The 12,500-nt window shown below is 40.1% G+C and overlaps 1 protein-coding gene across 6 annotated transcripts in view; it reads right to left on the bottom strand.

Annotated features, from left to right (window-relative positions):
* Positions 1–2,285: 2,285 nt before the first annotated feature.
* Positions 2,286–12,500, bottom strand: part of LOC138056827 (ETS domain-containing protein Elk-3-like) — a 16,078-nt gene continuing 5,863 nt past the window's right edge. For 2 of the 6 annotated variants that reach the window (XM_068902736.1, XM_068902733.1), the window contains 3 exons: positions 6,490–6,556; positions 5,024–5,301; positions 2,286–3,056 (listed from right to left, as the gene is read on the bottom strand). In XM_068902736.1, the coding sequence (XP_068758837.1) occupies positions 2,466–3,056; positions 5,024–5,301; positions 6,490–6,496 (876 nt within the window). In that variant the 5' untranslated portion in view covers positions 6,497–6,556 and the 3' untranslated portion in view covers positions 2,286–2,465. Of the gene's footprint in view, positions 3,057–5,023; positions 5,302–6,489; positions 6,557–6,792; positions 7,776–8,146; positions 8,531–9,246; positions 9,331–11,342; positions 11,561–12,500 lie in introns of those variants that run through there. The other 4 variants (XM_068902734.1, XM_068902731.1, XM_068902735.1 and 1 more) reach the window with 4 other exon arrangements.

Genomic DNA, 12,500 nt, shown 5'->3' with positions numbered 1-12,500 from the left:
AAGACGTGCATCGCTTATGTCCCTGGGGACAGACAATTGGGTTTTCATAGGGGAGGGGCATAGAAGCTATTTACCTTTTTTAACTCAAGTTATTCACGGATTTTGATTGGTTCTTGCCTATGATCTATTGGAGGACAGACGCACGATTGACGTCAAAACAAATAGATTCCATGTTGCCGTGGGTCTGTTCAGTAATAGATCACAGAAGACGTCAAAATGTGGTAAGAACATCAGTGACACACTCGGCTATCGCCTCGTGTGCCACTTTTTTGTTCTTACCACATTTTGACGTCATCTGTGATCTATTACTGAACAGACGCACGGTAACATGGAATCTATTTGTTAAGTAATTACAACCGAAGCGCCAATTAAGAAAAGAAGAAAGAAAAAGGGACTGTCTGATTAATATTCGGTCGTTATTTCTCACATGTGGTTGGCATTTGAACTCAAGCAAATTTTCAAATGCACAGACCCGGCTTTAAAACACGAAAATTAAACAAAACACCAGCTGTAGTACCTCTGGACGTATTTCCAGAGAGTCGTACCCTGAGGTTTTGTCGTCGATTACACACGTGTTCAGAGCTCCCAGTAACCAACAATGAACATGCAGCGAGGGAGAGAAACATCTGCCATTAGACCAAATGAATCAGATCGCTTTCTTCCGACTCTGCCCTCTTTCTCTTTGGATTTTGTCTTCTTGATAGACCTTATTCATAAATGGCGGCCACATTTATAATTCTTTTGTCCACGTGCAAATCAGCCTACCAAGCCTCATTTTAGAGCAAGAATTCTTTTCAATTCACTGTATGGTATCGAGGCTTGGTAGGCTAATTTGCACTTCGACAAAAGAATTGTAAATTGGCCGCCATTTATGAATAAGGTCTATGGTACATACGAATGCTACCTAAGCTTTGAGCTTGCGCATTTGCTGCCAGTACGCAAACTCAACTCGTTACGTTGTTTCTCTAAAAAGGTGACCTTAAAACACTTTTTTTATTCACGTATTAAAAATGCTAAATGAAGAATAGGACACAATTTGAAACGCTTGTTTATCGAAAATGGCTTAGGCCTACATCTAACTTTTGGTGCTGTACTCCGGGATCAGCCCTAGAAAGTATAGCTTTGCTTTCGACCCGATCTCGTTATGAAGCGTCCTCGTTATTTAGTCTCCGGACAACAAGGAGATCAACAGTTGATCAGCTTGGAGAACCAAAAAAAAACTCTTAATAAAAACCGGAGGGCTCTTAAGGGGGGTCGAGTCAATACACCCTATTCCAAAATGGCCGCCATTTAAATATTCTTTTGTTTTTATTCAAATTAGCCATTGATGCCTCGTTCTTAAGTTTAAAAGTTTATAAAGTTTATAAATCAGCGGCCATTTTGCAATAAGGTGTATGAGGTCTCTATTTCCGTTTCAGATGCTCGGCTACGCATGAAAAACTGCAGACTGACAGTTTCAGAAGACATTTGTTCTGCTATAATGTTGGCTGCCAGGACTGAAACTGATATCGGTCGAAGAGTGGGGTTACCACACTTGCAGTAAGAGAGGAAGCGATTTTTTAGCTTGGTTAATAAAAGAATAGAGTGACTCGGGTAAACTTATTTTAATAAGAGACGAAATTCAAATGTACGGTTTTTCCTCTCACATGGACCTCATAGACAGCGAAGGCGAAGTCACGGTTGAAGACAAGCAGTAAGCCATTTTCAACTAATGACTTACTACCCTAGATAAGAAAGTGGTGATCAGTAGAAAGTGTCAATGAAGGGGAGGCGAAGAGGATAAAAATCTGTAGTCGGATCCGAATGGCCCACGTAACAAACGATAACGTTTTTACTCTAAATAGACGAAAGCCTCGAGGGAGAATATGGTCAACTCGGACGACTGGGGCGTATCCCACAACCGCGCGCGGCCTTATTTTCGAAGGCGAGGTTAGATCTCGTCGGGTCTACTTGAATAATCATTCAGTAACAGGAAATGTGGTAGACAGGGAATGATCTGTTAAGTTTGGGCGATGGAATTACCGCTGGGAGTTTGGAAAGAACACCTAGGGCCGCGCGCGGTTGTGGGATACGGCGTTAAAATTTTTCTTCGCAGATCACCTGGCATAGGTCGAAATTCAGATAGAATGTCGACTAGGGAAGGCCGGAAAGAGACTGCCAAGAGCATGGGCTTGAACGTAGGGAGTGTTTTAGCGCCAAATTGCGTCCATAGGCTGCAGTCAATGTCTATGGTTAACAATAGGGTTATGACACATTAGACGGAGGAGAAAGGTAAAACGGTAGGGTTAGGTTTCTCTGATTTTATTGTACAAGACAAACAATTTTTTTAATTTTGTTTCATCATACAGCTAATGATATGAGTCATATATTTACATTACATTGCATTTTGCTTGTTTAGATTAATTTAGGAAGAAAAACGCGTACGATTTTGAAACGACATTGCAAATTCTGTATTTCTTGGAGAGCTATACAATTCTTGTGATAACGCGAACTGGAACTGATTTCACTTCCGTGATCACGTTTGCACTACGATGACAACTGCATGGCGGAAATATGATTTTACTGCGGCACATGGCCTGTGAAGGACGTTGAAAACGATAATCAGCGTTTCTGAATTCTGAATGTGGGCATCTGGGAGAACTTTCCGAAAAAATGGGATCCGGAGATTGGTTTCTCGAATTGATTGCAGAAATGGCGGAAACGGGTGTAGGCGTTATCAACGGAACGAGGCGTGGAACTGTTTTCGGTATCTCGTTTTTCACATCTTGTTCCGAGGCAGTTGCTCTATCTGAAGGTGTGACGGCCCAGTGTGATGTATTGGATACCTCAGGTGTAGCGAATTCCTGTTTAACCTGTCGTGAAAGTTGCTCAGATTGAGAAGCAGTCCAAGCAGACACCCTGGCCTGACGAACTTCCCTGGAAAAGGAGCTTTTTTCTCGCTTCACCGGTTTGTCTTGTTCCTCCTCACTAGGAAGTTTCCATGGCCAGTTGTACTTGACTGGTTTGTAGGCATAAGGAAGCTTTTCAAATTTATAAACGAGTCGTTGGCCTTGAACCTGGTGGAAAATCAATAGACGAAATTGAAATAGGAAAGAAGCAATACATGAGTTTGCCCGGCTCCCACAGGAAATTCTTTTTTACCTGCTCCCCCAACCCCAAAACGCCTGCTTATCCAACCTCGTTCCCAAGACCTCTTCCCTGGCAACGAGGTTGCTGCTTACCCGAAAGCAACATTCCTTTCCCATAGTTTGAGACCTGCGAGGCGTCCAGGCCAACCATGATCCAGTAATTTGTCTAAAGATAACCAATTAATGTAATGCTTATTTAAAGAAGTCGGTTATACGCCCCATGTTGTTTACTACTTAATTTCCCGCTTAAGTTAGCGAGGCGTCCAGGCCAACCATGATCCAGTAATTTGTCTAAAGATAACCAATTAATGTAATGCTTATTTAAAGAAGTCGGTTATACGCCCCATGTTGTTTACTACTTAATTTCCCGCTTAAGTTATGCTGGGTATGACGCCACCCTCCAGAATTTAGTGGGTAAAATTTAAATTGCTCAACTGCGCGAAAGCAATGTTTCTTTCGGGTTTGGCAGGAGTATGTTGGGAAGAGGTGAACTACGACACCCTCAAAACGACTGCGCATGCGTGTGAGGCTAGTCAGGAATCAGGCGGTAGTCGGAGAAGGCACAAGTCTACGTTAAACCTCAAGAACAAGATTTAAATTGGAGTATTTTAATATGATGAAACTTTAGAAAAGGGTGCACTCCTGTATCTTTGTATCTCGTGGAGGCAAGCGTGGTCCAGTGGTTAGGGCGTTGGGTTTGCACGCGGCTGCTCCGGGTTCAAATCCCGTTCTAACCTCTGGTTAGGATTTGTTTCCGGTTGTCCCGGATTCAACTCTACTACGCTTTGTAAATAGCCAACTGGTTGCCTCCTGCCAGTTGGGGTTCTTAATAATGTTTCTGTTAACTTTGAATTGTTTCTTTCACATTGTTAAAAGTGGTGTGCCTGTAGACTAGCTTAATAGCTAAGTGCACTTCCACTATAAACAAAGTATTTACATTTACATTTACATTTTATCTCCTTTAAACTGATCTCTGCTGCATCATCGCGACGGTTAAATCTGTGAATTTACAGGATCCACGGTTTGCCCCTATGTCCCCTTCGGTTTTAAAAAGTAATGCAATGTCTACCGCTGTAACTTACAATCTCTCCAGCGTATAATGCAGAGCAGAGGTTGAAAGTGAATGGATACGGCAATGAGCTACCAGACAATTAACCCTATCCGGCATATGGCCCTCTCACGTAGCATTTCTTTGGAAATTCGTGCTTTAATTTAGCATTTTTTTAACTCGTTTTAAAGTCCATCCTGAGAAAGTAATCTTGTATGATCGTTTCTCTTTGAGGAAGTGCATTCTTTTGGAACCTTTGAGACCATTCCTGTTATATTATTACGGCAATATTTGACTGATTTAGTATATACCACACAAGTGAAAAGTGCTTCCCGCGCATTCTGATTGCTTAGCTCGGAGGTAAATAGCAAGTACATTGTACTATTCACCACTGAGCAAACAGAGAAAAACAAAATGGCTACCCGTTTCGCTTCGGTGACTGAGGAGCAGCAGATTTTATCGATAAACTCAGGTGATTGTTCAATTTGAAATACGTGTAACAGAAGACCGTCTGGAAGTTCAGTAAAATGTGTCAATAGTAAATTTGACCGTTGATTGTGTGTCCATTTAGTAAGCCAGGAGTGTTGATTGTACTATAATTGTCTCCCACTTAAAGTCAAGTTCTATTCAATCATCATCTATTCTTACCGTTCGCAGAATTAAGTAAGTAAGTAAAGTAAAGTAACGTCGATAACTCGTAACAGTAATTCAACTGACAAACCTGAGGTCGACGGTGCGCTCATTTTATGATGTTTCGTAAATTTCAACCTGCTCTGAAATAGTTCCACAAGAATGCTTCCATCTACGTTCTCTATGTATGGAAAGAAAATTCTTGAGGTACTCTTACCTTTTTAATAATCCCTTTATGATAATAATATCTCAGTGAGCGACTGAGTTTATCATAGTTCATACTGGCTCGCTGTTTGAGTCGTCCCCATTTGTGTGCAACATCTTCTTGCTGTTTTATCTTGAATTCACCAGCCTCTTTTCTCGTCCATGATATCAGTGATGCGTATCTCTCATCCTCGAGCAACTCCAGTAGAAACTCCCATAAATGCAAGGTGTTGTTTATCCGACCGGATTCTTTTCTTCTCTCACCAGGGTCACTCTTACGTTGTGTAAATTCTGCAGATGTTGAGACAATAAGTGGATGGCCTTAAGGATGAAAGCCACTTTTATAGGTAACTCTACAAATTGCTTTTGATTTTCTCAGTTTTAGCAATTTTTAGTTTTTTCCTCGTTACTGTTTTATGCGGTTTTCTTCGCGATATATTCTTGCAGTTACCACACAAGTGAATAGTGTTTTCGGCGCATTTTGATTGGGTGGCTCGCTAGTGAATAACAAGCATTATTCACCACTGAGCAAAATAGCTTCCCGTTTCGCTTTGGTTACCAAGGAACAAGTTTTATCGAGAAACGAGGCGGCTAATATTATCCAACCAGTGTCGGGGTATATACGTAAACAATCATCCACTTCCAGAAATAATTGTTGATTATTTTTACTTTAGTAAGAAGAATATTTTTGTGAAAAGCACAAAATTCGCGAAACGCGTCTTTGGAGGGTAAAATAATGCCCATCGTATTTCATCAGTGATCAGCAACAGCTCCAATTATTATATTAAAAACAAATTGCGATTTTGAGACGGCAATACCACATTATATTGACGGCTAGTTGGGGATAAATAAAACTGTAAACTAATCAACCCGCGCCTGATCGAAATTTCAATTCTTTCTACCTGCGAAACGTATTTGTTTGCTTACGTCAGCAACCCAATTCAGTGCAACGACGTCAATTTCAACATTACAACCAATCACATGCCGCAAAAGTGAGACGGCAATACCACGAAATATTGACGGCTCGCGCATAGGTGGCTCAGTTTGTTGAGCGCCGTGAGTTCAACTCCGGACGGACCAACACTCAGGGTCTTTAAATAACTGAGGAGAAAGTGCTACCTTTGTAACGACATCTGCGAATGGTTAGACTTTCAAGTCTTCTCGGATAAGGACTATAAGCCGGAGGTCCCGTCTCATAAATTCTGTGGGACGTTAAAGAACCCACACACTATTCGAGAAGACTAAGGCATGCAGTTCCCGGTATTGTGGTGTGATCTATGGATATAGGGGTTAGGTGTCAATTGGGACGAAAGTTCTGTTCCTCTCTCCTGCCACTCCATGAATTGTGGCAAATAAATTAAAATAAAAATTTAAAAAAATTAAAATATCTCTGATCAGCATCGTCGCTAACGTCTTTCAAAACACGCAGAGGTAACCCAAAAATGAATAAGTTCTTAAAAGATCTTGTGCAGTTCTTACCAGTCATCGTGGCACTTGTCCCCAACTTTATTGACGAAAGGCTTGTAGATTTGTTCAAATTATATGCCTACGTGAATACAATAAAAGTTCAGTTAACTTTGGAGCAACCTCTGTTCACCTCTCACTGAATGTCAAAATGTTCGAATAAGCACAAGTAATAACGTGGGTCTTAAATCATCAGTGTGATCATCGGAGACTGAAGCCTTCTTCCTGGTTAAAAAAGAATGAGCTACACATTGCAAAAATTGGTTCCTTTTCTTAAAGCAGACAAGTTTTGAATGGAAAACTAAGTAAATCATATACCCTCACGATCGGAAACTTTTCGAAAGGCAAATACTAAGTGACACTGAAATCTGCCCCTTTGAAACTTCCTCTGCCATTGTCGCTCCGAATAATACGAGCGATTCGCTTTAGAAACCGAGTTCGTTTGGAAAATTGTTTTCCAGTTTTTTATGAGCCTCATGGACAGCACTGTAATTAAAAACTGTGCTGCGAAATATGTTACAGTGTAGGAAGAGGCAAAATTCCCGGAATTTATACGATTCCCTCTTGGATCAATGCCAAGAGTTCTCTGTCAAAATAATCTCTTCGAGCTTCTTTGTGAATGTGACATTCAATGTCACGTTATTCAAAATGATATGTCCTTCACTACGACGAGTTGACAGCGGCCTTCATAAGTTTGCTCAACTTGTTCAATGCATTTGAGTGTCAATTCCGACCATTCAAGTGAAGGTTACAGGCTAGCAGCGTCATGTAGTACCTATTGTTTAAGATGCTGTCTTTGCGATTCCTACTTTTGAGTCAATGTGGGTGAAATCCTAAAGTATGACAATTCAAAACTTCAAAAAAGCTGAGAAGCATGTTGTCTATTAGTGATGTCCTACAAGGTAGCTCTAACGCCGTCCAATTTTACAATGTGACCATTCAAATGGAAGCTATTGAGAATTAGTTTCCTGTGCTGCTGTTTAGCATCGTGCTGTTTATGACGTTGGATGAAATTCTTAACTGTAACCGTTCGTAAAACCTACTGAGCTGTACTTTCCTGAGGTGGTTTTAACTTTTGGATTTGAATCAGAGGATGAAATCCTGAAGTATGACCATTTGAGTGAAAGTTAACGAGTTGTACTTTCTTGAGGTGCTGTTTAAATGTGCTGTACACTGAATCATGTAGTTAAAAGTGCTTCGGTTGTCATTGTTAAGTGTTGGCAATGAGAGGGCCATTCATCTTCCCAGCATCCCAGAAGTGACAAAGCAATACGCTCCATTCAATCATTATACATCGAACGCTAGGAATGAAAGACAATCATTTGAAAACGTAAATCCTTGTGCATGTGGAGCCCTCGAGTTGTAATTACGGTGCTGTGTTTCGGAGTGTTAACCGGTATTATCCTATAATCTCAAGTCTGTTAAAGCTATATTCCAGCGGAATATCTTAGGTTACTCTTTGGTGGCTTATACAGGCATGGAAATCCCTCACTGTTTCGAAATTGCACAAGTATGCTTCGTTTACTGAAGCTGGGACTTGCTGAAGAGTTACTGATCTAAATCACTTAGTTTTCAAAAGCGTTTCGCTTCGAGGGCTATTAGAAGTGGGCTCAAATCGACAAAAATGTCCCTAATCCAATGATAAAAAGTTTACACATAAGATAAAGCATACCTCTGAGCTGTTCTAAAACTTGTAGACGCCCACTGTACCCTATTATTTCCTTCTGTTATTTCCTTCTCAATCAATACCTTAAATGCTGCACATATAAAGTTTACGGTTAGAGCACCTCATGCCGTGTAATTGAGTTCATATAGAATTTCCTTGTTCAAAGTTCGGAACTCCTTGGGACGTGACTTTAGCTTGGCTTCCGATTTACCGCGGGGTTAATACAAAGGTATACAATTTCCTTGTTTGAAGTCAAACTCGGAAGTGTTTACAGTTTTCTAATAATATGCAGGTCTTGTCGCTTTGCAATTATTTAGAAAGCTTTATCAAGTTTATTACTTTATTCCAGTCTTCGGTTAATGGAACTGGAAATTTTGTAAGATATTCGTCGAAAAATATTACTGACACGAGCTGTGAAGTAACCATTTTTTGTTAGTCCTAAATATTCATCAGTCCTTAATATTCATCACATGTCACCATGCTGGATGAATTGCATACCTTTTTCTTTTCCTTTTTGCTTTTTTTGTACTTTGACAATTAAAAAATAAAAACTCACTTTTGGAGAGACAGCGTAAGATAAATGACTTTCACTGCGATAAAAGACAGGATATAGAGGCACTTAACTTCTGCATAAATTTAACTGAATTACAATGACCAACAGGCATTTGTTTTAAATTAATTACCTCTGGAGACTCGCTGTCTGATATAAATTAAACTCAATAAATTAGTAGAAATGCATGTTTATTTCTTGACTTTCAGTTCACATGTCCTTATCAACCGAATTCGTGAATCAAGATTTGCATGTAAAATATCTGGCCGGCAAGGGAATCGCATTTTTTAGATATCTTTACTTTGACCGAAAGGGTGATATTGTGACGACTACGATGGTGTTTTGCCCATTTTCTTTGAAGAACTGTCCCCGTTTTAATTGATAATCAGATTGCAATATATAGGTTGCTGATCTGTGCTTATTTTCTCACATGACCGACAAGGCAAAAAAGCGCCGATATGACGTCGTAATCACCATAACTTTTCTTACATTTGCAGTTTTTGCAAATTGGAACGAGTAGACCAAGACCAAAGTGACCAAGGTGTATTTTTCGTACCTTTTAGATTGTTCCACTCCGTCCCTTTATCCTTACTTCCTCAATCATCGACCCCACACGTTAGGTAGTACGTTTTGGAATTCAACCACAGGAAGCTGTGGTAAACAAACTAACGTCATTCCCACCTGTCCATTGTAACTATCAACACTGATATGTTATCATTGTCTCATTATTAGATGGCACGTGTGCAATTTACTTCCAAAACCGTCTTCCAATCATCAGACCCCGTGCCCACCAATAACATCGCAGGCTGGGTATTGTCAAGAGGTGTTGACACGGGCAAATCGTCCTTGAGTCCGGCTGACTGCAATCAGCTGAATTAGTAGTACACAGGTGGGCCGAATTATAAGTTACATAACGTAATGACGATGCGTAAAACTTTGTAGAAGATAAGCTTAAGAAGATCAAGAGTGAACGAGTTGATCACGGAGCATTGATGTCAATAGTGATATTCACTAAGTTATAAACGATTCTTTTGATACTTAAATTTTGCCAACTGCAGAACAAAAGAATCTCGGTACATTAATGACGATATCGCTATACCCACTTCCTGAAGACCAGCGATATCCTTTTCATGAGGCTAACCGCTGTGTTGCGAAGGATTGTATTTCAAGGCGTGAGCAACAGAGTGTTCACTGCCCTTTTTTACGATCGTTTCGTCAAAGTCACTGAACATATTGGAGAAATTGTGTTTAGCGTTGTGTGACATGTTGACGTGACATTATTTTCTTGGAAATCCGGCCGTTGCTGAAGACATACACGTTCTTTATCATCAGTCAGTTTACAAGTGTCCGAGTCTGAAAACAATATCTATCACGATGATTGTAAGTTACCCTTTACTGAAAGACGGTGGTCAAGCAAAGAAGCGTCTTTGTTTTGTAACTCATTCAGATGTCAATATTAAAATATCTCACGACCATGCACGAGGCTTGTTTTTGTTCGTTATCAGCAACAAAATCATCGGGCGTGATACTGTGGATAGTTCATGGAATGACTATGTAATATGTTCTCGGTGAAGTGTAAACTAAAAGGTTCTTTTCTGATCCAGAGACCATAACAAGGCTTACTACGATCATCATCCTAATTAGGTTGAAAATCATTTTATATAAAACCAACTCTATTTAATGGCCTGACTTCCACGAGTTTCGTTTAGTCCCGATGGTGAAGCATTCTGGAACAAGTGATCGAAATGTGCTGGGTTCGACTCTATTTGGGAGGACTCGGTCTGACCCGAGTCATCATGATAAATACATTTCGTCAAGAAACGTATATATTTTCTGTTATTTCATTTCATTAAATTATCACACCAAGGCGTGAGGCTTTTTTGAGCCAAGTTTTGAGACCTTTTTGCCTTTGACTGAGGTTTCGACTTCTTAAAGTTAGCAATGCAAGGAAGAAATTGCAAATGCCATTGATTAGCTCAATTAGTCAGTTAAATTAATATCACTGCTTTTAAGTTGAGACGTTTAATTCAAGGAACAAATGTGGATTTCGAGGCCTGAGCGTTGTTACAAGAGCGGCGTTTCCACAATAGTGCTGCTGCGTTTCTTATCCAGTTGTTTAAACTGGGTGCCAGAGAAATTCGTTTAAGCAAGGTACGAGACAACGCTTGGGAAAAAATGTCTCCGGTACCCAGAGTACGACTTGTTGGATCAACAATGAAAATCAGCTAACAGACTAACTTAATGTGAAAGACGCGAAGTCAAATCCCCTTGTAACAGATATAACCATGAAATCACAATTTGACAGTGTAGTGAAAAAATTCATATTTCCCGTTTATTTTTTCAGAAAGCAGAGACGAAACGGTGATATCAGGGTTTCTATGTCAAGCAACTTGTGATATATTGAAAAGTACGAGCGGCCTCGGCCGCTATCATCAGGGATTGCTTTAAGGAGGCTATTTCCTGCCTCTCGCTCAATCCTCAATTGTAATATTTTTTGTCGAATCACGGTTGCTCGTTAAACTCAAACATGTACTTTGGTGTAAGGTGAACAGAATCATTTTACTTGATTTGGACCTGGTCTGATGGTTCTTTGTAGTATGCTAAAATGAATATTATTAAATGGATTAGAAAGGGCAATTTGGTTTCACGTACCAAAGTATCACAAACGCCCACTCTTATGCCTTTGATCCTCAGCGTACCTTTCCCAGGTTCAATCCTGTACATTGACGTTTTTGCTACAGGCTTTTAAAATGCCCTCTTTCCGAGACATGGATTTTTTAGCGTTTTGTATGAGCGCCTCGGAATGGTCAGTTTTTCATTGCACTGCCCGACCTCCAGGTTCACTTTTTTATGCGCTCTGATCGTAAACTGAACATGAGTACATATATACACTACTCGCAAATATGCTATCAAGAATGTAACGGAAGTGTGATGACGCAAGTTACCTTTGTTTACTTCCTATGTCTGCTTGCATGCCCTGCAGTTTCGCAATAGATAAGTCGATTTTGTTAATTGATAAATTAAGTTATCGGAATTTTATTGCCGATAAGAAAAGAATTTCAAAATTGTCTAGAACTAAGACGTTCTTCAACGTATTCGTCAAATGCTAGGACAGGGTTTTGAAACCGTGAACACAACATTGTGCACATTTTGTGTCATCATTGAGGTGGCCACGTTGAAATCGGAGATGAAAAAGGTATGAATATAGTTCACAAGCTTAAGTTTGGGTTTTTAGAGGCTCTCAGATCGCCGGTACTTATTACGAGAGCTACATGGTGCTGATAAGAGAAAAAGAGCTGTTACTTCGGTCGCAAAGGGACACCCCGCCCCTGAAAGTGGATGGTATTGTGTGACACACGAAATAATATGTTCAGATAACTCTTGGATAGGGATTGGCACAAACAACAATCATTTAACATAAGAGAAATGCATTCGACAGCAAGAAATCAGTTAACCTTACACCAACCAGCCCGACAACGAAACCGATTATTTGCAGATTATTTTTCTGTTGCATGGTCACTTCCTGCTCCTATTAACGGCGTGTGGCCAGAGAGATCCAACTCGGAAGTTCTGCATGGTTACTCTTGAACCAAGTTGAAAGCGTTGCCAATGCTTTAGGTCTAATCTTCGGAAATGAAACGTCATTTGGAATTCTGATTCATCTTGCGTTGTACGTCACCGGCATAATATAGGGAATCTTTGTTTACAATTTTTTTCCTCATTAAAGGCTTTCGTTTTCCAATCAGTCATCCCAGAATAAAGTACTGAATATTGAAAGTGCCTTCATAATGGCTATCTATCGTAAAAAAT

The sequence above is a fragment of the Montipora capricornis genome, chromosome 7 (assembly GCF_036669925.1).
Source record: "Montipora capricornis isolate CH-2021 chromosome 7, ASM3666992v2, whole genome shotgun sequence".
In the NCBI taxonomy this organism is placed as follows: Eukaryota; Metazoa; Cnidaria; class Anthozoa; order Scleractinia; family Acroporidae; genus Montipora; species Montipora capricornis.
This window is presented reverse-complemented; position numbering and strand designations above follow the sequence as displayed.